Source organism: Ammospiza nelsoni, chromosome 6 (genome assembly GCF_027579445.1).
Source record: "Ammospiza nelsoni isolate bAmmNel1 chromosome 6, bAmmNel1.pri, whole genome shotgun sequence".
Lineage (NCBI taxonomy): Eukaryota > Metazoa > Chordata > Aves > Passeriformes > Passerellidae > Ammospiza > Ammospiza nelsoni.
The window spans coordinates 11484524-11510496 of NC_080638.1; the positions used below are offsets into that span (position 1 = coordinate 11484524).

The window sequence follows — 25973 nt, forward strand, 5'->3', positions numbered from 1 at the left end:
GATCTCTGAAGGCAGCACCTCCTTGGAAAGGGCTGTTGGCAATTCCACTGTCCCCACTGTCCCAGGAGCAGGGATGTGGTGAGGCCAGATCCGTGTGCTGCTCCTCCAGGAGAAGCCTTCAGAAAGCCCCAAACCTCTATTCTTTAAATTAAAACAAGGCACAGCTGATGATAAAAGCTGTGGCTGTGAGGAGGCAGCAGCTGCACCCCACAATGCAGCCCAGGATTTTGGTTTTCCAGGAAACCCCTTGGCAGAGGGGACAAAGGGGGACAATGGGGGGGGGCTTGGCGTGCCAGGGAGCTGCTGGGGGCGAGCACAGCGAGGGAGCTCTTGGAAAGGACCTTCCTGCTCCATCTGCCTCTCCCCAGTTTCCCAGAAATCTGGTGAGCAGATTTGCAGCTTGCCTGCTGCCAGATTCAATCCCGGCCCTGGAGATGCTGTTTGGATAATGATGAGACCAAAATTCTTCAGCTCCTCTCCGTGGAGCTGAGCCAGAGCAGGCTGGAAAGGTGCAGGGCAGCCCCCAGGACACTCACCTGTCCCCAGAGAGGTGGCACTTCCAGCCACACACAGCAACACCCACCCAGGGGATCAGCATGGGACACCAGGGGCTCCAAGGCCAACCAAAGCCCAGCCCTCACTCCCAGCTTCCACTCCCAATCCCCCCAAAGTGTTGTTTTAGGGACAGGGAGGAGACTGCAGGTCCTACATCCCCACAGAACCAGGGGTGCCTCCAAGGAGGCTCTGGGCACCTCCTTTCCAGGGATCTGGCTTGGACTCACCTGCCCAGGACTCTGAAATTCCAGGCTCTGTTCCAAGTAAGGCTTAGATCTTCCTCTTCTTCCTCATCCTCTTCTTTTTCTTCTTGTTTTTGTTCTTCCTCCTCCTCCTTCTCCCCTGCCCAGCCCCTGCAGACCTCTCACCAGAGGAATTTAGGATTTTTGCCCTCCAGAATCCCCCCCAACAAAAACCTCTCCCCACCCCAATGAACGCTGCATCCTCAAGACCTTCCTTTATAAGGGAGAGGAAACTGCCCCTGGAGAGCCATTAGAGGCTTCCAGGAATTAGCAATTACCAGCCCTGAAGAGCTGCCCCTGCCTCTCCTAACGAGGTTTGGTGCTAATTATAGCAGGCAGAGCCAGGAGCCCTGGTGAGGGGCCGTGGCAGCGACCACACAGAGCCTTCTGGATTCCTTGGGATGTATAAAAGGGCTGGGGTTACTCCAGGACAGTGATCCCCTCCACTGCCAGGAGTTCTGGGGATGCTGTTCCAGGGCTGGCCTGGCTTCCTGCTCATCAGCTGCTGCTGTCTCATCCATCACTTGCAGTAATTCCTGCTGAATATTGCGGGATTCCGCCGTGCCCGGCTCCAGCCAGCAGCTAAATCCATCCCCCTTGGAGCAGCCCTGGGGATATTTGGGAACTGAGCAACGTGGAATGAGAGCACCCAAATCCTTCATTTGTCAGGCTCAAGTGTGTGTTCAGTGTCCCAGTGGAGTTTAATCCCTCCTGAGCTCTTCTCTGCCCATCCCAGCACTTCCCAAAGGGCCTCTTCTCCAGCCAGGGCAGCAACTCCCGCCCCAGCTGCTGGAAAACAAACCCCCAATGCAGCTGTCAGTGTTCAGCTCCTTTGGGAATGCCATAAACCCCCTAAAAATAAACAAACACCCCCTCCCTTGTCCAGCCCCCTGAGGTGTTTTGGCCCCATTTGGGCTCTGCCCATACGCCCTGAGCGAATTTTCATTCACTAAATTCAATTTAATTCAATAAAACTGGGATTTTAATCAAGGTGCTGAGAAGGAGCAGCCCCAAATTGCTTTCCCAGTCCAGCTCTTTAATGGGGCTCATTTTTGCCCCAACAGGAGAATGTGGGTGTATGAGGAAATGGAATAGAATGAATCCTTGAAACCCCTTGGATAGACACAGGCAGCAGCAGGAAACACCTCTGGGAGCTGTAGGAGGGCAAAGGGTGCCTGGGTGGGCTCTGGAGCAGGCTGGGGAGCTGGGGTAAGTGGCTTCCCAGGCTGTGATCCTGCAGGGAATCCTTGTAGGGGTGGAGGGAGCCAGGAGGATGCATGGTGCCTGGGCTCAGGGGAAGGATAACAGGGATGCCCAGCCCTAATTTAAGGGTGATTCTACAACCATGCACTCCTTTCCTTAAGCTCCCTGAAATAACCTATCCTGGGAGTGCCACAGGCAGTTGGGAACTCGGTTTTTATTGTCACAGGACACGGCAGCAGACAATGGGGTGGGTCACAACAGAGGGGACGGGAGTCACACCACAGGGGCCCAGCACAGCCACCCCGAGCAGCCACAGAGCCCCAACACCCAGAGGGAGGGGAGGAACATGAGCCACGAGCCCGGCTCCTTCCCACACCTTTCCTGCCCCATCCCTGTGCAAAACAGGGTGGTGGTTTTCCCTCTGGGAACAGGGCAGCTGATGAGCAGACAGAGCAGACAGGACCTGCAAGCAGCTTCTGGAATTGGCTCCATTGTGTCCATGCTGCTGAGCACAGCCTGGATGGGCTGGAAGGGTTGGAGGATCCAGGGGTTTTACTCACCAGCCACGCTGAGGAAGCAGGCTCCATCCCCAGGGAATGGCTGCTGCCAGCCTGGGAGCCAGCACGGCCCTCGGGGTCACCCAGCACCGTGGGTGCTGGATTTGGGGTGCAGATACCCCCAGCCAGCTCAGGGGAGGGGGAAAGCCCCCCAAGACGTGCCTGTGCTGGGTCTGAGCCCCACCAAAACACGGCTGAGCCTCCCTCCAAGGGCTGTCCCAACACCACTGAGTCACCCCAGCCATGCCAGAGGGGGAGGAGGGAACAAAGGGATCAGATGGATGAGGAACACCTTCCCTGCTGGCACAAAGCCCCCTGTTAGAAGAACCCAGAGGCTTTTGTAGCCCGGTGCCACCCTCTGCAGTCCTGCCCTTGCCCTGCAGAGCCGGCACAGCCCCAGCAGCCGCCCCCATCCCGGGCTGAGCCGGCGCTCACTCGGGAATGTAGTCCCTGAAGGAGTTAAAGCTGAGGCTCCTGCCCGCCGAGTTCAGGCTGGAGCTGGCCTGCATTTTGGGGATCTTCTCCATGAGCTTGGACACTGTCCTCCTCTTGAAGGAGCCCGGGGAGAAGTGGCCCTGCCTGAGCAGCTCCTGGTAGAGGCTGCTGAACACCGCCACCGGCTCCTCGTAGCTGTCCCGCGTGGAGATCTCGTAGAAGGGAATCTTGAGGGCTTTGGAGAGGTTCTCCCCGTCCTCGGTGGACACCATCCTGTCGAACTGCAGGTCCTTCTTGTTGCCCACGATGACCACGGGGGGCTGCTCGGCGCCGCCGCTGCGCTTGGGGCTGGCGTGCAGGTGGTTGATGAGGAAGCAGAGCCGCATCACCTCGTCGAAGCTGCAGCGGTCGGTCACCGAGTACACCACGGCAAAGCCATCGCCCCACTTGATCTTCTCCTCGATCTGCAGCGAGTCCTCCTCCTGCCGGGGCACACACGGGCTTCCCTCAGCACCGCTGGAATGCCGGCGCCGATGGATGCAACCCTGGTGAACCTCCCGAGGGCGCCGTCCCCATGGAGGCTGAGAAGGAGCAGCCCCAAATTTGCTTTCCCAGCCCAGTCTTTGATGGGGCTCATTCCCCCTCCCCCCCCACAGGAGAATGTGGGTGTAAGAAGAGAAATGGAATATCATTCCCTTGAAGGGAAACCCCTTGGATAGATAAAAGCAGCACCAGGAAACACCTCTGGAGCTGTGGGAGGGAAAAGGGACAGCAGCACCGGCAACCCAGGACAGGGATGGGGTGGCTTAGGCAGTGTGGCAGGTGGGGACAGCCATCAGCCCTGTCCTGGCATGGATATTGGGGGAATCAGTGCTCCCTTGAGGTGCCAGGATGCTCCAACGGCACAGCAAGCACAGCTATGCCCTGCATGGGAATGGGGGAATATTTACCTGAAGGGAATGGGAATGGAGGAATATATTACTCTGTAATATATTAATAATATATTACACTGTAATATAACTGAGGTTAGACATAAATTCACCAGAACACCCTTTTCCTGAGGTGACCACCATGACGTTCCAGACAGCAGGAATTAGGCCAGTGGGAGAGCAGGGGCTGCCTTCCCTGTCAGGCTGCTCTGCTCCGTGTTGCTCTCCCAGCTGAGCTCACCTGTCCGGCTGTGTCGAGGATCTCGAAGTGCACCATCTCCCCATCAATGACAGCCACGTGCCTGTAGATCATTTCTGGCAGGACACACAGGGAAGGTGTGTGAGAGAGCCCCCAGGTGGCTTTGGTCACCTGGGTGGGTGGCCGAGGGGGCAGCAGTGACCAAAGTGTGGGAGCAACAAGGGAGGGAGAGGGGCTCCACAGGAGAGAGGGAGGAGGGGATATTTCTGGGACATTCCAGCAAGGACATGGCTTCAGTGCTCAAAAAACAACCCAAATGCAAGATAAAAAAACCCAACAAAATCCTAGAATTCAGGAGAGCACAGGCTCCAGGGGCTTAGATGCCTCCTGTCATTTAAAAGCCACCCCCCAGCAGATTGGGAAGGAATTCAAGGAACTGAGCAGGAACTACTGGTTTGATGGCTGGACTCTCCGAGGTCTTTGCCAACCTAAATGATTCTGTGATCCTATGATGCTACATGATTCCACTACCCCTTGACTGAGCCTGCTGCACTTCCCTGTGCAATCCAAAGGCTCATCCCAATAGATTTTGCCTAAATAAGACCAGAAAGGGAAAAAGGCATGCAGGACCCAGGGAGGTGTCAGGATGTCCATGAGCTGCCTGTCTGGTTGAGGAGGAAGGAGAGGGAATATGGGGAATTTGGGGTCAGAGTTGGCTCTGCCATGGTGACAGCCCCAAGGAAAAGGAGTTTTCCTACCTAGGGTTGGGTCATAGTCTCCAATGAATCTCCTGGTGATGAATCGTACGGTCAGCGCTGGAAAAAAACACAATGAACCCTGTTGGAATTGTCAGTCCTCTGGACTAATCTTTCCTCTTTGCCCTTGCAAGGGCAAAGGAGCAGCAGGAGCAGCCACAGCTCAAGCAATTAAACCCCCTCATCTGATTATACATCTCCCTGCACCAGAGCCCAGCAAGGCAAAGCCCAAATTGCTGGCAAAACCCTCCCTGGCGCCTTTGGTCCTAACATTTTTTCCAGGAAGCTGCTTTGGAAATGCAGTGGTGATGCCTGGAGAGGGAATTTCTGGACAAAGCCATGGTTGGGAGGGTGAAGAGAGTGCAGGAGTGGAGAGAGAAGTGGTGCTTGAGCCCTTCGCGGTGTTAGTGATGATAATGGAGATGGGAGTGAAAGGTGCTGGAGAGGCTGAGAGCTGGCTTGGAAAGGCAACAGGAGTGGAAAGTGAAATTAGTGGAACAGGGGAAAAAACAGGGTGGGGGGAAAATCCCCAAAAGAGCTAGGCAGGAGTACAGAGCCAGGAGGGGGAGGAGGAAGGGAAAACAGAGCAGGAGTGTGACAGGAGGATAAACCTCACCAGAGTCAGGATGTGGTGAAAACCCCTCCAGAAACAAAAGGGGAAATGAAAAGTCAACACCAAGCTGGAGCAAGACTTGGAGCTCTGCAACCCAGGGTCAGTTTGTCCCACCTGCCCACCAGCAGATGTTGCTGGTGTCCTGCCCTCACAGACCCACACCAAGCCCATCAGGATCTGTGTGCTTACCCCAGGAATGTGGCTTAAATAACCACAGAAAGGGAAAGAGGGATGCAAGAACTTCTCCTGCCTCTCACACCTGCTTGGCTCCTCTTTGGGGGGCATCACCATCCTCTCACCCCCCCAGTCTGTCTCTGGGTTTGAAACCTGCACAGCAGGGAAGGGATTTGAAGAAAAAAGCAGGTAATTTAGCCAAACTGCTCTGAGGAGATAACCAGGCATCCTGCAGGAGGCACCTACAGGCACCTTCAAAGAGGCAACGGAGTTATCGGGGGGAGCGGGACGAGGCAGGCTCGGTCTCTGGAAAGCACCTGATTGTGTGTCATATGTCAGGCAGCCACCCAAAGCTGGAGCACATGGTGTGGGATGAGAAGAGGAGCCAATTAGATTGATTAAAAATTGGCTGGAGTGCAGGAACACGAGGGGAGCTGCCAGTGGGGGAAGCGGCCGCAGGCGGAGCGGCCGTGGCCACCCAGCCTTATAAGGAGCTTTTTCTCCCCATCCTGATCATCAGTCACCTCGGGAAGGGCTTTCCTTGTAGCTGAAAGGGTTAATTGTGCCTTAAATGTGGGGTGGGGGCTCAAGGGGTGATTTACCTGCCACGGAGTCAGGCTGGCACCTCGGGATAGCACCAGGCGTGTGCCCACGTGCTGCCCTGTTTGTGCTGCTGTGGAATGGCCCCAGAACCGATCCATCTTCACGTGCTGCAGGCAGAGCTCTGCTCTGGATTATGGCAGAGTTTACGCTGGGCAGCAGCAGCAGAGGAGAGCACAAGCCCCAGCTGGGCTGGATTTCCAGCCCCCGCTGCTGATTCACACAGCCCTGGTCCTTAAACCACACGGCTGCACCCAACCCACCCCTGCTCAGAGGGTCTGGGACCTCGGGTCTCCAGATCCTGAAGGCTTCCAAACTGCTCCAAAAAACCCCAAACTCCTGCTGACAATCAAGGGTTATCCTTCCCTTTTGCAGCTGCTCACATGGGATTTGCCCTTTGGTTGTTCCCACCCCTCAACTCTCCCGACCTGGCTCTGTATCCCATGGTCATCCTGGGGGTGAGTGGGGCCCTGCCAGGATGGGAGCTTGGCAGCTCAGGGATGAAATCCACCTTCAGCCTGCCCTGCTTCACACCCTGCCCAGGAGAGATGCCACCCCCACCTTGGGGACACAGCTCCCATGTCCTCCCCACAGGAGCTGAAGCAATGATGCTGCTGCCCTTGGCTCCATCCTTGCCTCTCCCACACTCCATCCATCACCTGGGATGTCACCTGCCAGCTGGGCAGGGACAGTAGGACAGGTGTCCTCATCCCCAGCGCAGGGGCTGGCGGGCAGCAGGACCCAGCAGCTGGGGCACAGCCCCTGGGGAAGGTGACACAATGTCCCCTGGCAGGGGAGGACGTGTGGAACAGCGCCCAGGGGACACAGATGGGGAGGGACACACTCAGGGGGCTGCGTGCCCACCATTCCCAGGGGCTGCTCCCTGTTCCTGGCACGCTCCAGCTCTCCTCTGCATGAGGCACAGACCAATTACCCCCCTGTGCCCTCACTACATGGCCTGTGTCACTGTCCCCCTGTCACACACTCTGACAGCTGACCCGAACTGGAGGAACTTTTAAAGACCCTCAGCACGATCCCACCCTAAGGAGGAAGCACAAAACCCCCACAGCTGCCCACAGGAGGGGCCCAAAGCTGCCAGGAATCTGCTGTGTGCCAGGTGGGATGGCCAGCAGCAGGGAGACACACGTGTTTGGGGTGGGTGCGAGCCAAGGGCTTTGTACACCACATAAAAACATCTGCTCCATCAGGGCCAAACACCTCCAGGGACACCCCCAGGGTTCTGGGTACCCCGGAGCTGAGCCCCATCCCGTGCTCCAGCCTTGCTCAGGGAGAGCTGGGAGCTGCTGCCTTCAGTTTAATCAGGGAACGAGGATTTTTCCTTAATGCCGGTTGCTGTCCATGGAAACACAATTCCAGCGGCTCCAACAGCCCAGCACAGGTGCCACAGCTGCGGTGCCTTCCCTTTTCCAGAGGGGCAGGACATTCCCTGTCCCCAAGGGCACAGCAGCATACCAGGCTTTGCATGGATCATGGATCACTGCAATGTAGATCCACATCTTTCCCTGCCTCTGACCCCAGTCCTGGCACTCCAAGTGCTGCTGAGGACACTTTTGCCCCCTCTGAGTGCTCACAGCTCAGGAGGAGTGATGATCCCCAGGAAGGAAGGGGGTGAAGGAGGGAGCTGAGGTGCTCCCAGCACGGCATCCCAAACCCCCAGCTCAGCAGGCACAGATGGAGAGCGCTGAAAGAGGCACAGGGAAAGGGAGTTTTCCTGAGGGAAAACAGCCCGGTGCTGCGGAGGAGGCTCCGCACAGCTGCTGCGGGCGCTGGGAATGAGCAGCCAGCTCCTCACAGCCGGGAAAACCCAATCCCGGCTTTTAGCAAAGTTCTCCCGCGGTCAGTGATGGACATCCCGGGTCCCCACGCAGCCGGGCACCCCTCGGGCAAGGGAAACGGTGCAAAGTGTCCATGTGGGAAACTCGAGGGGAAGGAAACTCAGTGCCCCTAAACCCCACGGCTGGGGGGGCACCGGGAGAATGTCCCTTGTCCTGGCTTCCAAAGGGACATGGGAAGGTTGGTCCCACTGGCCGGGAGGGAGAATACCGGGGGAATGCCAGAGGGGTGCCAGGGCATAGCAGAGGGATGCAGAGAGGCGCGGGGGGATGCCAGAGGGATGCGGGGGACACCGGGGGGATTCCGGGGAGCCCCGTCCTACCTGTCTTGCCCACGGCGCTCTGTCCCAGCACGACGAGGCGCAGGGTGCGGGCCGGGCTGAGGCTCACGGAGCGGCGCAGGGGCCGCGGGAAGCTCATCCCGGAGCCGGGCCGGGGCTGCCCCGGGATCCGCCGCTCCCCGCTCCCCCGGGCGTTGCTCCGGCAGCTCCGCCCCGGGGGCCGGGCTGGGCTCAGCCCCGGGCGGGCCCGGCTGATGCCCTCCTCCTCCTCCTCCTCCTCCCTGGCCAGCAGAGGCGGTCGTCATCCCGTCCCGGAGGCGGTTCGGGAGTTGTGCCTCAGTTTCCCCGCAGGCTGCAGCGCTTCCCGGCCAGGGAAAGGTGCTCCCCCGAAAGGGGCAAAGGTACGGCTGGACGGGGCTCGGAGCCACCTGGGCTGTGGAAGGTGGCCCTGTGCATGGCAGGGGGTGGCACTGGATGGGCTGTGAGGTCCCTTCTATCCCAAACCTTCCTGGCATTTCCTGGGTCTGTAAGAGTGAGGAAAGAGGGAAGTGGCGCAACACCTCCCCAGCCAGAGCAACACAGGGAGGGTGCTGCCTGCCCCAAACCACTGCCTGAAATCATAATTGTCCCCATGTTTGTGCACCAGACAAGTTAGTAAGGACAAGAGGATCTGACTTAGCCCTGGCCATCCTCCCTGTCCCACGAGCAGGACGAGGAGTGAATCCTGGCTCAGCACAAACCAGCCACTAAATGTCCATGGATATCCAAGAGCAAGGACTCCACACCAGGCCTGGAACTGAACTTTGTGTGTTTTGGGGCAGCAACAGCACCAGGCTGTTAAGCAGCAGCGTGAGGGGGTACCCAGCTGTGCAGGGAATGTGTAACAGCTGAGAGCAGTACCTGGAGCTGGCATGGACGTGCCTTGGGCATCCTGGGAAGAAGGGACAAGCCTGGCAGCACCTTGAGCAGCATCTTGACTCTCTCCATCAGAGCCCAGAACACTTCTGACCCATGGGATGCAGATCCCAGGTGACACCAGTGCTGCAAAAAAAGGAGCTGGGAGAAGGGACCTGGCCAAGGGTGTGGAGCCCTCAAACACCCACATCAGGGACTCAGCCCCTTTTCCGAAGGCTGCAGCCATTTCTCTGGCACAGGGATCTCTCAGCCTGACCATCTGGGGTGACTTGGCACAGCCCACTCGCTGCTTGAGGGAACATGAACCCACCTGGTATTTATAGCCGCTATCAGGTGTCCAAAGGGAACGTCCTAGTGCCCACGGGGACATCAGCACTCAACCAGTCACAGGGTTATCGGGATTACAGCTGCTGCCAGCAGGATCAGGGCTGGAGGGAGGCCCCTGGATAACTCAGGGATTGTCATGGAGAGCCAGCAGACCTCTCCCAGAAAGCCATCTTGCCATCACGTGTGTCTTCCTTGTGCATCAGCCCCTGGAAACAGCCCTGCTCCGGCTTCTCCAAAGGCAAAAATCAGGCTCATGGCTACATCTGGGGCCCAGAAAGCAACAGCAAGGCAATAAACAGATTTTGGAACAAAAGCTGATTCCCAGCTGGGGAACGGGGGGTGTCAAGAAAAAGAAATCTCCTTTACATTCCTTCCCTATTTTTAGCCCCATTTCCTACGGAAATGAGATGTCTGCAATCAAGTCCTCTTCTTGCCTGATCCTCTCTAAGACCAGTTTTAATGCATTGCCTGATTTCAGGCAAACGAGGGAGAAGCCACAGAGAAAACCCCTTTTCCTGCGAGCTGTGTGACAACAAATGGGCAAATTTCATGGAAAAATCGACCCTTGCACTTTGGAAGGCAGGAACTGGCTGGGGGAGTGCAGAGAGTAACAATTCCTGCTGCTCCAGGTTCCTGCTGTGCTCACCTCAGGTGCAGCACAGCCCTGGCAGCTGGGCAGTCACACTTGCCTTAATTCCAAGTGTGTTAACAGCACATGGATTCTTGGGGATGAGGGAACAAAGGGACAAGAAGGGTGGAGTTAAAATGGGAGCACAGCTGCACTCGTGCCACAGACTTCCAATGTCACCTTTGGAAAATCAGCTCCCTTCCCACCACCTCCACGACCACTATGATCTTCCAATCCAAGACCAGCTGCTCCAGAAAAATCTATCCCTGGATTCTTTAGGAAAAGGGTCAGTGTGAGTCCTGGGGCTGGGGAATTTGTGTCCCTGACAGCACAGCTGGGAGAAACTCCTCCTCAGGCATGGCGTGGTGGAAACCACATGCGTGTTCCCACAAGAGCACTCAGCACCACGTCCCACGTTTGCCAAGGAATGTTTGGCAGTGGGAACAGGATTTTATCACTGGTGATTGCTGCATGTACCACCTCTGGCACTCTGCAGCACAGCCAGGTGGGAAAGGTGCAGGAGATATTGAGTGCTGCTGAAATATTTGTGGTCAGGCTCCTCCATACTTACCAGTCCTTCAAGACACAGGGAGTCTGCTCTGGGAACCGAGCCAGCGGCTCCCATGAATCACAGCCCTGCAAACAGAGAATCAGCTGAAGTGAAAAGCTGGCCTAGAGCACAGAGCCAAATCCCCTCAGGCCGTAGCCTCGGGTCAGGGGGATCCCATTCCATGGTCCAAACCACTTCCCTGCTGGATTGTCAGCTGTTTTGAGAGCTGCCCAGAAACTGAGCTTTGAGGCTTTTGAAACTGGGCAATGGTGTCTTCTTACTTAGGAAAGGAGGATAAAGTAACACCAGTCCCTTTTCTCTCCATGAGATGATCCAAACGCATGGAATGCCAACAGATCCATGCAGGAACCAACTCCAGTTCCAAAATAATTGAGGCATCTCAAACTTTGGTTCCCTAAGGCTTAGCTCCTCTCCCAAGCCTCCATTTGAAGGGCTCAAACCCTTTTCCAGCTCACCCACCACATTAAATTGCCACTTGTTAATTACTGCACAGACATTTCCATGTGCAGCTCCATCAGGGAATGCCCTCCAAGGATATAACCAAAGCCACACTGCCCTGCCCATAAACATATTTTGGGTTGCTGCAGCAAACCCAGCACACCCAAGAGTCCTCCCAGCCTTCAGCCCCTCGCCTTCCTTGATTCACTCTGTTCCTTCTGACACCAATCCTGCTGTGAAACCTGTGCATTCACAAGGCACAAGGACACAGATCCCAGCTGCTTCTCCATTTGCTATAAATAGGGAAAGGGAAAACAGATGGAAGGCCCCCTGTCCAGGCATGCCGGCCACTGCTGGACTCCTCCGTGTGGGATTTGCATCAACAGGGACCCACTGGGAACACATTCCCTTTCTTTTTTTAATAAAAGGCTGGTTTTTAGGTCACAGGAGATAATAAAACCTCTAGTGCAAGACAAATCCAACCAGCAGAGTGTCCTGATGTCCCATTCCTGTCTGCCACTGGAGCGGATTCCGACACGCAGCTGGATCACGCTGAGAAAACAAATCTGGCTCCACGTCAGAGCTCAAAGGCTCCTTCCAAAGCTGTGAGGGATAAAAAACACAGGGAAGGGGCAAATTAACAGCACCTCCCTCCCACCCCAGGGCCTGAACAACATGAACAACATGTCCCCAGAGCTGTGCCACTGGATAAACACTGGCAGCCCATGGCTGGCAGAGCACGCGATCCAAATGTCCTGACAGAGCTGCTAAATCCCTCTGCTGCCCCGTGGCTTCCAAAGAGAGGGTCCTGCACTTTGTTTTCCCGCAGGAGCCGGCTGTTGGGGAGGAGGACACAGCCACAGGCCCCGTCTGTCCATCAGGCTCCATCACACCCCACTAACAGCTCCTCACGGCGGGAAGCTTCCCACTGCGGGAACGGCTTTGCTGGGAAGCTGATTTTAGAACACAGAGCACTGTGCTGAGGGAAGGAAGACAAATCCCATCGTGGAAATGACTTAAACCTCCAGAAACGCTGCAAAAAGTGATCCTGTGGGATGACCAGGATGGGGCTGTCTTACCTTCAGGCACAAGAAGGATTTTGTGTGAAACACAAGTCCGAGCCCCTCAAAGCTGCAACATCCATAGCACTGGAGGGGTTTGGAACAGCACCAGCCTTTGAAATGATGGAAATCTCGCTCCAAAGTGGCTCCTAAAAGCAGCTGGAGCTAAGGGGGAGCGAAAAACCTGGAGCCACAAAGGAATTCTGGTGCCACAGGCCACTCTGGAAAGGGCAGAGGAGGAGGGCTGGGCTCAGTGCATGGCACACAGAAATCAGGGATTCAGCCTCTCCCGGGGAGGGGAGGGCAAGGAGGGGTCTCGGGGGACACACACCCGGGATCCAGGGAGGAGCAGGGCCAGGGATGCGCTTGGCATTCCTGCCCCAAACAAGGGATGCCGTGAGGAGCAGCACGGGCACCTCGCAAATCCTTCCCGCCCGCCCTTCCCGAGCAAACCTCGCAGCTGGCGAGAAAACAAGGCTTCCTTATGCTGGGAAATGTCAGGGCTGCGGAGCCGGCTGTCCCGCTGCCGCCGAGCCCTGCCGGCGTTCTTGGAAAGCGCAGCGGGAGGGAGCGGCACAGGCAGCGGCTTTGCGGCCAACGGGCAGGGATCAGCGCTGGAATTCACTCCCGTTCCCAGCACATGCCCTCGGCTCGGCTCTCCAGCCTCCCTGCCTGCCTGCCGGGGGGAACAGACGCCACAGGGGTGGCCGGAGCCCGGGCCTGCTTCTTGTCTGACCCGCGTGGATCTCCGGCTCTGGGCAAAGCATCTCAAGTCGCACCCGGATCTGTTTGGTCCTGGCAGAGAAATTTTCACCGCGAATCAGTGCTTAAGGGAAAAAAAAAAATCCTTGAGTTTTCTCAACCTGTTTTGTTGAAAAATTCCTGCTCCTAAACTGTTTCAGTGCTATTTAGCACCAGGAAGGGTGACAAGGATCACCCTCCTGACACATGAAGCCCCGGTGACTTCATCCCTGAGAGCTGGGCATTCCTGCTTCCACTTGCAATGACAAAAAGCTTTTGATTCAAATTCTCCTGAAGAAAGCATTAAAATAATCCCCTTTTACCTCAGTCTGAATAAATAATTCCAACAAAACCTGCCTACTTTGCATTATAAACTTTTTTAAACCAAAAACTGCCTGATAGTGGTTGGATTTTCCCTTCCTGATTTTCTGTCCCCCCAAAATGCTGTGAAACCACCCTAATTTTGTGTAGTATCTCACTTGGATCAGAACCACATTCCCAAGGGCTTTTTGGGGGATCAGACTCACAGACCTTAAGCCCTTTGCTTTTCCTTGGACTCCACAGTCAGCCTCTGCCCTCCGTATTGTTGAGCCCAGAATCCCGTGTTATTTCCAAGTGTTTCTTCCTATTTGGGAAGGACAGAACATTCCTGCTACATCCCCTGAAAGCCAAGACATGCTGTTTCTTAGCCCCAGCACTGAAGCACAGAGGGACTGAGGGTTTCCAGTCCAATTCCTTGGGCTGGCAGCGCCGCTTCCGCTGTGGACCGGGAACAGCCTGCATCCGGAGCTGTGGTCCCTGTGCCAGCCCACGGCACACTCTGCCTGCTGCTGGGATCTCTGCTCCCAGCATGGAGCTGCAACCACCTGTGGGAGAGGGGGAACAGGTGGGAGATGGTTTTTGGAGGGGCCTCCCCAACCTTTCAGTTTGGAAGAGGTTGGGAATGAGGATGTGACAATCCAGGCTGTCCCTGTCTCCATGCTCCATCAGCTGCTAAAAACTGTGTTTAACCTCAGCAGCAGGGAAAGAGCAGCATTCCCAAGGACTGTTTGTGCCAGAGGATGTGAAATGGGGAGGGCTGAGGCCACCCCTGCAGATGCAGCTGTCTCCAGTGGCTGAAGAACCAGCTCAGCCCTGGCACAGCTGGATCCTTTTCCAGCAGCCACAGCCACCACAGCGGTGCCTGAAGTGATCTCCCAAAGGAATTGTGAGACTGGACAGCCAGACCAGCTCCAGATGGAACAAAATCCCCACTTCCCTCAGCACAGGGCTCTGGCAACCTTTGTCCCAGGGGGAGCCATGGTGGGAGTGCAAAGGACACCCAAATGTGGTTTTATTCCCAGTTTGAAGCAAGGTACTCCCTAGGGAAGTGACAGGGTAAGCAGGGCCTGTTTTCCCTTCCCATAGTGGTTATTAGGAACCCCACAGTACAAGAAACTCCAGGAAACTTCAGCAAACTCTCCTCCTGGTGGACATCCAGCCCAGAAACACCAGCAGACCTCAGCTGGATCCACCTGGCCTTGTATGTGCTGCTCAGGAAAGGACAGTGCTCAAGGTGCAGCCACAGAAGAGGGAAAAGACCAGGATCTAGACATGGAACACCCTCAGCAGGTCAAAACTCAGCTCTGAAAAAGGCACAAAGTCCCTCCTGAGCCACCAGTGTCTCATTTTGATGGTGCTACACACACACACAATTTATTGCTGCTCACCTTCAGGAGGGGAATCTTTCAGCCCCACTTCCCAGTGCTAATGATTAAGAAGGATTTTCACCCCATGGCACAATCTGGGAGATTTGAGACCCTGCAGTTACCTAGTTTCACTGCCCTCTTCAGTCCCACGGGCTGTGCCCCAGGATATTCCCTGGAGCCTCACAATGCCAGGAATTACATTACAAGAATTCCTAAAATTCAGGAGGTGTGGAGGCAAAAAAATCCATTAGGCATGAAAAAGCTGGACAACCAGCAATGGATCCTGGGTAGCTTAAAACTCCTGGCAAATAAACACCAGCAAGGCTGAAGCAAGTTTAAAAAATATTTCATTATTTTAAAAAGAAAGAGATTTTCATTTCCCACCACACAGAGATTTCCATTTCCCACCACAACAAGAAGTCCAGAGCTTCCCAGTGCTGAGGCAGTTTTATTTCCACAACTGCCTGGAGCAGCAGTGATTCCCAGGACACCTCCCCAGTCAGGACAAGCAGGGGTAAATCTCGATGCTGTTGATCCTGAGAACGGTCTGGGGGTTTGCAATGACTGAAAAAGAAGGAAAAGGGGGAAAAAAAGGATCAGGTAACAGCATAAACCTGGTGCCTAGCTCGTGCCAGGGCTCCTGCTGGCAGACAGCAGCATTCCATGGGGATGCCAAGGACAGCAGGTCCCAGTGGGCAGCCTGGCCAAGGCTTTACCATCCATCCCATATAAAAATAGCCATAATTCCTCCCTCTCTCAGACAAGGAAGAGACATTTGGCAACCAAAACCTGGGCAGGACCCTGTTTGGGCTTGCTGGGATCTGTGATGACACATCCAATGTTCAAGGCTTTGGGGAGAGACCGGGATTGCTCTCCTGCCCAGGAAGTTCAGGGAACACTGAGGGAATACTAAACCTTGTGTGGGTGCAGATGGGACAGGGGCTGGCTCTGGGGACACAGAGAATGAGCCCCTTCCCCAGGTCCTTGTGCTGGATTCCTCCCCTCCCACACCCAGCAGGGAAGGAGAGGTGTATTCTCCCCTTTCCCCCTTACTTTTCTTCCTCTGGAAGTTGTGTCTCCTCCAGAAGCGCATGTTGACCTTGGGCCACGACTCCGTCTTCTCGATCACCGTGGCCTCCACACGCACCAGGTCCTTCCTTGAAAAGGAGGGGGAGAAGCACCAGGTTTTTGTTACTTACAAGTTTTAGTTATTTACATTGCTAGCATTGTCCCTGCTAGAAAGGAAGGGGCTATTTTCAGGCTAGCAATGATTTATTGCTCAGATCAACAGCAACCTCAGAGGCTGTGATATTTTAGAGGAGAAAGTATTCAGTCATAGCTCAAGAGCAGTCACAAATTTATTTGTTACAAGATGATATATCAACTTCCTAACTCAACAGACAGCTGCCACAAGGTTTATCTCACTTTTCTAACTTATCACCTTTACTTACTTCTGCAGCACTGCAGGTACTTTTATCCAATGGGTTTCTAACTCATGGGCACACATGTTTTTTTGTTAGGGGAAAACCACATTTTTATTTTAACTTTTAACAACTACACCCTTATATTACAAACTCTTCATTGTCTTATCAGTACAGTTTCTCACTTACTTAAGGTATATTCTCACCTACAACTATAGAAATATAAGTTTATGATTTTTTGGTTTAGTATCTGTGTATTGTATTTTCACATCAATCTAAGATTCCTTAAAGGCTGTAGATCAAATTTTTCAGTGTCTGTGGAAGTTTCTGTTTCTCTGATTCTCACAACGTCCTACTTTTGGGCAGCAGGTTTCTGGGAGAAGAGAGAAAGGGATAACAATGCTGGGAATTGCAGATCCTCCCTGGGAGGAGGGCCACCTGCCCAGGCACAGCCAAAAGCCTCCAGGTGCTGTACCTGGCTCAGGTGTGACAGGTCACAGCTTCCCTGTCATGGGAGGGATGAGATCTTCCATCAGAGCAGGCAGCAGACACAGGGACCTGCAGGAACTTGCAAGATTGAGGCAAGATAAACTTCCCTGGCACCTCCAGGTGATTTCATGTGCCTTGCTTTGGTTTTGGCACAGGATGAGCCCATCCCTGCTCCTGATCAACAAGCAATCCTTCCTCTCCCTCTAAAGCATCACAGACAGCTGGAAGAAAATCTCACCTTGTTGGAAATGCTATAACTTTCCCAATAATTTTTAAATTAATTGTTTTAATGAACCATAAGCAATTTTCCACTGTAGCCAGCGTTTAGCAAGGCTTGCCATAAATCTGCTGCTGCTGCTGGAACACAGTTTTGGGGAAAATTACATTAAATTACTAAGTTTTGCTAAAACAACTGTAATCAACCTTGAGATGCTTCAAGGGTCTCAGAAGGTGAGAACCCCCAGGCAGGATCCAGACAGGAGCTTTGCACAGGGGGTTTTTAGTCAGCAGCCACAGGGAAGGAGGAGGAGCTGCTCTTCCATGCACAGCACTCCAGAATTCCATTAAAAGCTCGTTAAGTTTGCCACAGGAAGACATTTAAAGACCATTTTGCTGACAAACGGCTCTGTCTGCACTTGAGGGGGGCAGAGGGGGAAGCCCATCCAGCTGAAATTGTTCCAGCAAGGTCACTGGGAGGCCAAAGGCTTCAGACAGCCACCATCTCTTAAAATTCATCCTGGGGCTGTGATTAAATCAGATTGGATCCCGGAGGAAACTGATTTATCTGCAGTTAGTGACCAGCCCGGGAGAAAAGGGATATAAAATAATTCAGATTTTCAGAAACCACTGTGTGACCCCGACATGCCAGCTCCAGGATTTGCTCCACTGAACCATACACAAACCCTGCAGCCCTGAGGGAGGAGAAAGCAGAAAGCAAACTGCACTCCAGACGTGGTTTACCACTAATCTGGGACTAAACTTCCTGGATTCAAGGCCCTGCTGGGTTCTCTGTGGGACTCAGCTCTAGGAACTGCTGGCAGGAGGCTGAAGGACAACAGAAACCAACACGCTGGGGAAGAGCTCATGGGCAGGACAAGTTCTCAGCAAAACAGAGCCCAAGGAAAAAAAAATAAAAATCTCTATCAAACGTTTTAGGTATTACTGGAATGTCCATAAAAATAAGAAGGGGGTCACACATTTCCCAGAGCCCGACACAGCTGCGTGTGTCCATGGAACACAGCAAAATGTTCCATGGATTGGAGTTTTGCAGGAGGTGAGAAAAAATCAGGATGGAACCTCATGAGCTGGGCTGAAAGGTGATGTCAAGAGGCAGAAAAAAACAAAAACATGCAGGCAAGCTCCAAGCCCAGAGGATGCAAACTGTTGGATCACAGCTGCAGCTGCCAGGCTGGCTCCCTGCAGGACTGAATCCCAGCCCAGCTCCAAAGCCTTTGGCACTTCCACTGCAAAAAGGGGCAGGTAGCAGGAGAAACAGCAAGCTTTCCTAGAGGGAAAGTTCCCATCAGCTTTGTTTTGTTTAGAAATGAGCCAAACTTTCCCTGCTCTCGTGCCTAGCACAGGCTCCAGCCCTCGTGCCAGCTGGGGACAAACACGGAGCCCAAGAGATTCCAGAGCAGGAGCCAGCCAGAAGCTCCCAGAATAGCCTCCAGCAAGCACATGGGGTGTGCTAGGATTTAAAGAAGTGTCATCCTATGGGGTATCAGAGGAACAAAGCCTGTCCAGCTGTCCCCAACAGGACACTTTGGGAGCCCACAGGAAGCGGCTCCGGTGAAGCCTCAGGCTGTGAGCGCTCACTGGGTGTTTATTTATACAACAACAGGAACACAGAACTGCCTCTCTTCTCATCCAGCCTCTCCTCCCCTCCCCAGAGTGTCTGTGGGCTAGGGGATTGTGTGACAGAACTGCAGTGTACATTGCTGATGACACTCATTCCCCTTCCCCCTTCTCCTTTTCTCCACCCCGTATCAGAGCTGGGATTTGGGGGGTTCCCTCAGCTCACAGGGTGATGGCATCTCCCCCTCAGCCTTCACTCTTCCTGGCCAGCCCCTTCCTCCTCCCACTGACTCTCTTCAGCCACAGGCCCTGGGACAGGCCAGATGTGCAGCCTGGTCTGCCTCAAGCAGCTGCCAACACCTCCCACACCCTCACAGCACCTGCAGGAGCCAACAGCTGGATTTCCTCCTGTCCTGGAGCTCCTGGCTATGCCCTGCCAAGCCCAGCACCAAGAGCTGCCAACAACCACCCCAGGGCCCCTGGATCAGCTGGGGAGGGAAGCTGCTCCTCAGCTGCCTGACATGGCACATCCCAAAACTAAAAGCCCATTTCCAGTCCTAAAAATGAGATTCCCCTTCCTAAAGCCTTCCCCACAGGCAGTAACTCAGAGAATCCTGATGATCTGCTATTCCAGATCCACTTCTAGGGCTGCCACAAGGACTGGCAGCTCCCAAAATCCTGTCCAGCACAGGGACCTGAGGCAGGTACCACCAGTGCCACCAGGGCCATGTTATCACAGCACAAATAACTCCTAAATACCACCAGCAGTAACACCTGGCCCACACCCCCTTTCTTTCAGGAAGGAAAAGTCCTGTACAGCAAGTCCTACAGCAGTGGGATGGAGGCAGTGCCAAGGGATCAACTTCTCCCAAGTTCTGTGACTGCTGGATTATGTGATTAATAGGAAGGGAAAAATTAGGAACACTGAAATCAGGGTTAAGGCTTGCTGGAGTAAGTCAGTGGCAAAGGGAAAAACCCAACTTAAAGGACTAAGGAAAAGGAAATTTCTGGCTTATTTCAAGATGACCACCACCAAAATCAGGGTAGAGATGCTGAAGAGCAACATGTCCTGCTAGTTTGTGCAAGGAGGAAAAGGTCCCACTGAGGTGAATACCCAGAGGCCGATGAGCTGTTTTACTGGTGATTCTTTCAAAAGCCACGAGGCTGGGATCAAAGTTAGTGCTGATAAATCCCAGTTTCAGGGACTGCAGAGCCCTGAGGCCACAATTAAGTACAAAAATGTCATATAATTCCTTGATGAAGCATCTTACCCCAGCAGTGGCCTTCCAACGAGCGTGAAGTCATCAGCACCAACCAGCAACACCTGGGGGAAATAAATCAGGCACAAATCACTGCTCATTGTCCTGGCAGAAATGCAAACAAGACCTTTCAAATTCTACAGCCATAAAGGAGTCAAAGTGCCTCAAACCAGGCCTTCCCACATTTCAAAGCTGACACTAACTGGAGGGGTAGTGAGGAAAGCTGCTAACAGGCTGCAGACAGAGCCATTACTCTTCCAGAGAGCTCATCCCACTCAAACAGGCTGCACAAGTATCTTTCTGCATGATCAGAACACACTGAACCTCTCTGTCCTGGCTTACCAGCAGCCATAAAAAATTATGAAAAGCAATCAGGGAAGAAGAATAACCTGCCTCGCGTGGGATCTGGACAAATGGCAGCTCCTAAACCGTTGCATTTTTACAGCAAATGCTACAAATCCCAGTGGGGAAACAATTCCCTCATGCTCCTCTGTAAGGCCTCCAGATGGGGAATAAAGAAATGAACATCTGGGGGTTCATTTCAGCCACATCTAAAGGAACAGGCAGGATAAGAGAGGATACAGTAGGAAGAGGCTGCATTTCACTGGAATCATCGAGTTTGGAAGGAACCTTCAAGGTCATGGAGTCCAACCATGAAACCCAGCACTACCACAATCTTCCCCAAACCATGTTCCCTAAGTGCCACATCTGGAGCCACTTCTCCCAGGGCTGCCTCACAAACCCTCTGACAGCACTTAAAAACCACCCAGAAAAAAAAAAAAAAAAAACAACAAAAAAACCAAAAAAAAAAACAAATTAAAGGGCTCTGGTGTTCAGGCAAATTTTCTCCTTCACTCCCATCTAGATCTTTGCATTCTGAGCTGGCTACAGCACAGAAATCCCTCCTCTCTGCTGCACACAGGGATGTGGGGACATAGATGAGGACATTCCTAAAAAGCTGCTTCAAAACTGGGCTTCAAAGCAATGGGCAAGCACAAAAACTCCACAGCTCTCCTTAATTACTTGCTGAGCTCTAACAAACAACACCAAAGCGAAGCCAACAGAATCCCACTCCATAATATTTCCCTTCAGCCTGGATTAATGAGCCTCTGCAAGTCCCTGCTGGCTGTCCAAGGCTGAGGATAAAGATATTAATTGGATCTTGGCAATTCTCCCCTCCGTGCCCCATCCCTCTGCCTCCACCCAGCCCAGCACGATAAGGATCTTGCAGAGCCCTGAGGAGTTTACAGTCCCTCTGGGAGACCTGCAAGGATTTAAGAGGTTGGACTTGATGATCTTAGAGGTCTTTTCCAGCCTAAATGACTCTGTGATCCGGGTGCTGGACTCTCAAGGCAAACACAGGCTTTTGCTGCCGGCTCTGGAAACAACAACTGTCATTTTCTTTTTTTGGAAAGAGTTAGGACAACAAAAATCTGTCTCCCCACAGAGTCTGGCAAGACTCACTCCAGCCCTGTTGAACAGAAATCACAATAATATCTGAAACTGGAGCGAAACCAAGAGAACTGGAACAAAACAAAGGGCTGGAATGAAGGTGGGAGACCCCCAGGAGCACTTTGGGATGATAAAACCACTGATGGGTTTTGCCTCCAGGAACGTTTGCAGGGAACTTGTTCTGGGGTTTTTTCACCTTTTCCATGCGGATCCTGTCTCCACACTCGGCCTCCAGGACGTTGTCCATCATGATGAGATCCTCACTGGTGATTTTCCACTGCTTGCTGGCGAAGTGCACGACGGCGAAGAGGCGCCCGTAGCGCCCGGCCGCGATCAGCCCGTTCACCTTCTGCACCACCTCTGCTGGCAAACAGCAGGCCAGCATCAGGGCAGCTCACCCAGGGAGCTGGGAAGGGCTGGGAAAACCCACCCAGCCACCCTGCTCCCCCCCAGCACTCTTATCTCCTGGGAATCTCTGAGCAAGGATCAACAGCAGCGTTGCTTCCCAGATGTGCAAGCCTCCCTTTCTTAAAATTAATGATTTATTTGTATTTTAGGTGCTGGCAAAGCCACACATAAGTAAACATCTTGTATACACTGTGCAGCTTCTCTACCCTGCTGACTCTCAGGCCATTCCTCAGGCATCCCAAAATACACTGTAGTTGGATATAAAGCATTCCAGAAAAGAGCTCTTGTCCATGCACCCTGTGTTTGGAGGAAATTCCCTCCATTTCCAAGTCATATGCAAACAGCCCAGGGCTCTGAGTTGTGCTTAAGGCACAGAGGAACATCGGGAAGAGCTTGGCAGAACACCAGGGAAAGCCTGGCCCCAGAAGTTGTACCTGCAGCGAGGACAGGAGAGACCTGCCCCTTGCTCTTTCCCAGAAAAGCCTCCTCCCATGTGCATGCAGAATGGTGCCAGAGCAGGACACAGCCCAGAGACCAGGCCCTGCACATGGACAAACTCCATTCCCTGTGATCAGCTTCCTGGGCAGTGAATCCAGCCCCAGTTTTTATGGGAACACCAAAAGGTGTTGGTCCCTGACACCATCCCACTGCCAAACAGCAGCTTCCCACCCTCCCGAGCTGCTCAGGAAAACACATTAAAAAGTGGTTGAATCATTTGTGTTTTTTTTTTTTTTTCTTGGAATGCGAACAGAACATCCCTTTGGGACAGACAGGAATCCAGCAGCCAGGCAAACCCAACCCAATCCTTACAGGAATGCTCAGAAAAGGTCCAAGCTTCAAGCCCTAGGATTCAAACTTAAAGGTACAGGTAGGAACACAAATTATTTGCAGGGCAGGAGCTGCTGCAATTCCCACCAGGATAGAGTTGTTAACAATTCTCCCAACACCTCCAGTGCCAGGAAACATCGAGTGATTGCTGGCTTGGATCTCAGCACCATGTGGAGAGACCCATCCTAAAATATCCGGGGCTGTTTCCATGGGCAGCAGGAGGCAGAGCTGGAAAGCTCCTGCTGCTGTTCCCTTTGGATGAGCACAGCCAGGAGAGAAGGATGAAAGGCTCAGCAGCAGCAGGAGGCAATGGCATGGGAGCAGGATGGCAGCGATCCCTGAGGAGGGGACACTGCTCCCCACGGGGCTGGCAGGGAGCAGTTTGTGGTTCACTGCTGGGTTATTTCTCACACAGGGACAGGCACCCATCTGGCACCTGAGTGATTGTTGACACTTGGCTTCTCATCACAGAGCAGAGGAAAAGCAGGATCAGAGCAGGGCAGCAGGAGATGTGGAGCAGGAGGCTCTCTCCACAGCACAGCCCTCAGTCAGGGACACACTCCAGCCAGTGATGGGGGACATCTGCAGGGAGGTGAGCTCAGCTCTTCTTGTCAACCTTGTCACCCAGCCCAGAGCACTGAGTGCCACATCCAGCCATTCCCTGGATACCCCCAGGGACAGGTGGGGACTCCAAACCTCCCCAGGCAGCCCCTCCCAGCGCCTAACATCCTTTTCCAGAAAGAAATTCCTCCAACCTGCCTCTTCCCTGGCACAGCTTGAGGCAGTTTCCTCTCACCCAGCAGTCCTGACAGCTGAGGGGACACGACCTGACAGTCCTGACAGGGAAACGACCCCCAGTGCTCTGTCACACTGTGTCCCACCTCTGCAGGTCTGTCCTGTGCCCACCATCCAACTGCTCCTGCTGGCTGGATGCTCTGTTTCGTGCACCAAAATACACCAGCTCTCCCTGTGCCCACCATCCAACTGCTCCTGCTGGCTTTGATTTAACCAGTGAATGGAAAATAACTCGTTTCTCCTGCCCAAAATGCTTCTCTCGTGCTTTAATTTTTTTAATATAGTGTTTCATGCCACATATCACATCAGGTAAGGTTCCTCTGGGACAAGCTGCCCTAAACTAAGGAGAAATCACTGTACCCAAATCTCCCAAACCTGGGGAGCAGCTGGAGCACAATTCCAGCAACACTAAAACACATGAGAAATTAAATTCAAAAAAAAAAGAAGTGAAGAATACAAACTTCCAACTGAAGACATTTATGCTCCATCAGGCCTCGAGGCAGTGCTGGAAGACCAGATTTGAGACCTTTACCTGCATGATACTTGGCTTCTTCCACTGGATCTGGAAGCTTCACTTCAGGCCATGGGGGTGAAGTCAGGGAAGTTTTGGCAACAAGTCTGTGAAGGACAAGGTAAAATTCACTGCAGCAAGCAGAAGCTGCCAAGAGATGGAAAACAGGGAGAGGAAAGAAGGAAAAAGGAGATGGAGTGGAACTGGATATTACTCACAAACACCCCACCAAAAGGCATCAGATTACAGTTAACAATTAGGCAAGAATCTACAATAGCACAAAAGCAATCTTAGATATAAAGAGCAGGGAGATTTGCCTTGGAAAACCCCATGAGATGAACATGAAAGGTCATGGTTTCTGCAATCTGAAAATTTAGCAGATTTTGTTAACACCATCCCAAAATAATTTTGTAAACACCCCCCTCAGCAGTGGGAAGTTCAGGTTTTCCTGCATGCAGAAATCTACACTTTGGATGCACCAAATGCATAAAATATTCAGGAATAAACATGAGATGTAGTGGAAAAAAGCAAAATGGACTCAAAATCCTTTGCAACGATTGATTTACTCTGTAACCCTGAGGCAAACATCCCAAAAGGCTTTAATTCAACAGGAACTGCAAGCACCTGTGAGCACACAGCCACAGGCACTGAGGCCTCACAGGGTTTAGTGAGATTTTGGGTGCTGCATCACCCAGGCAGGGATCCAAGATCTCTGATCCCTGAGGATGAGCAGGAAGAGGGAACAGTACATCCTGCCATCCTCCCTGGCAGGAGCTCTCTGCTCCTGCAGTGTCCCCTCCTGGTCACAGCCAGCAGCAGCTCCTCAGTCCTGCAGGAGATCCCAGCACAGGGAATGGAATAAAGGCACAGCAGGAGATCCCAAAGGGATGGAAAAAGCAAAGCCTGAAGGTGTCATTGGAAGAAGTGTCACAGGATTCCTGAAGGGTTTGCCTTGGAAGGGATGCTAAAGCTCATCCAGTCACAACCCAAGGCAGGGACAATTTCCACCAGACCAGGTTGCTCCAAGCCCTCTTCAACCAGGCCTTGAACATTTCCAGGGATGGAAAAAAAAAAAAACAAAAACAAAAAACCAAACAAACAAACAAAAAAACCACCCCCAAAAATGAAGAGAAGCATCCTTCTGGGAAAGGTGACTGAAGGTAGGCAGAGCCCAAAACACTGGGGAGTGACCAAGGGGCAGCCAAATCTCCTTCCCAGAGAAAAGCCAGCTGCCCTCCCAGCCTGGAAGCAGGGCAGCATTCCAGGGGGAAGAGGAAAGTGATGGATGTGTGACATTACCCTGCCTGTGGGGATGAGCTCTGGGAGCTCCTGTGCCGGACTGCAGCCGAGAGCAGCGAGGCTGAAAGGGAGGAGAAAAAAGATAATTAAACACAGGCAGCAGCTGCTGGGCTTTTGCAGAATTCCAGAATCATTCAGGCTGGAAAAGTCCTCCCAGACCACTGAGTCCAGCCTGTGACTGCTCACCACGCTGTCACCCAGCCCAGAGCATTGAGTGCCACATCCAGGCATTCCTGGGACACCTCCAGGGATGGGAACTCCAGCACCTCCCTGGGCAGCCCCTTCCATTGCCTGGGAAGGAGATTGATAAAGTCCCTACTCCCTCCCATCCACTGGATTTTGCAGAAGGGTTTATGCCAAAGTGCAAAGAACCGTGTAAAGCTGATTCTTTTTGTTAATATTCCTTGATTTTTGTGCTGCTCCGAGGCTGATGGTGGGAAAGACCCGGATCCCTTCCACCTCTGGGAAGAGCTCCAGGGCCCATCCTGCAGGTGCAGGGCAGGGACACTGAGGAGGCAGCAGTGGGGACCCTGACTGCTGCCAGCCTCCTTCCCTCCCTCCTCCCATGGCAGGAGCAGGCAGAGCACAGCCCTCCCATCCTTCCTTTCCTCCCAGAAAGACGAGGATGCTGGCAGAGCATCTTCCTCCATTCCTTCCCTTCTTCCCAGCAGCAATCAGAGCTCCTTCCTTTTCCTGCTTCCCTCCTTCCCAGCAGCAGGCAGAGCTCCTTCCTTCCTCCCTGCCTTCCCTCCCAGCGGCAGGGGCAGAGGTTGTGCCTCCCTGACCTTGTTCCCCGGTCCCGGTCCCGTTCCCGGTCCCCGCTCACCTCCCGCCCTCCGCGCTCGCGCCGCCGCCATCGCGGTGACCTCGCGCCGGACGCGGAACCGCGGGGGCGGGGCCCGGCGCGCGCAGGGGGCGGGGCCTGGGGAGGCCGAGGGGGCGGGGCCTGCGC

At 53.6% G+C, this 25973-nt stretch overlaps 2 protein-coding genes across 3 annotated transcripts; both read right to left on the reverse strand.

The window, feature by feature from the left end:
* Positions 1-2198: 2198 nt before the first annotated feature.
* On the reverse strand, positions 2199-8614 carry LOC132074522 (ras-related and estrogen-regulated growth inhibitor-like). Its single transcript, XM_059474382.1, has 4 exons — positions 8439-8614; positions 4879-4935; positions 4163-4236; positions 2199-3474 (listed from the first exon to the last, which is right to left on the reverse strand). Exons 1-4 carry the CDS (start codon positions 8533-8535, stop codon positions 2989-2991), a joined length of 714 nt encoding a protein of 237 aa, XP_059330365.1. The 5' UTR covers positions 8536-8614; the 3' UTR covers positions 2199-2988.
* A 6481-nt stretch (positions 8615-15095) lies between these two features.
* MRPL21 (mitochondrial ribosomal protein L21) lies at positions 15096-25895 on the reverse strand. 2 transcript variants are annotated; one of them, XM_059475132.1, is made up of 7 exons: positions 25848-25895; positions 25022-25082; positions 23744-23829; positions 21377-21540; positions 19741-19793; positions 15819-15922; positions 15096-15329 (listed from the first exon to the last, which is right to left on the reverse strand). In XM_059475132.1, the coding sequence occupies exons 1-7, from the start codon at positions 25876-25878 to the stop codon at positions 15265-15267; spliced, it is 564 nt and encodes a 187-aa protein (XP_059331115.1). In that variant the 5' UTR covers positions 25879-25895; the 3' UTR covers positions 15096-15264. The 2 variants fall into 2 exon arrangements, with proteins under 2 accessions (XP_059331115.1, XP_059331113.1); XM_059475130.1 differs by having other exon boundaries at positions 21377-21543.
* Between the last annotated feature and the right edge of the window lie 78 nt (positions 25896-25973).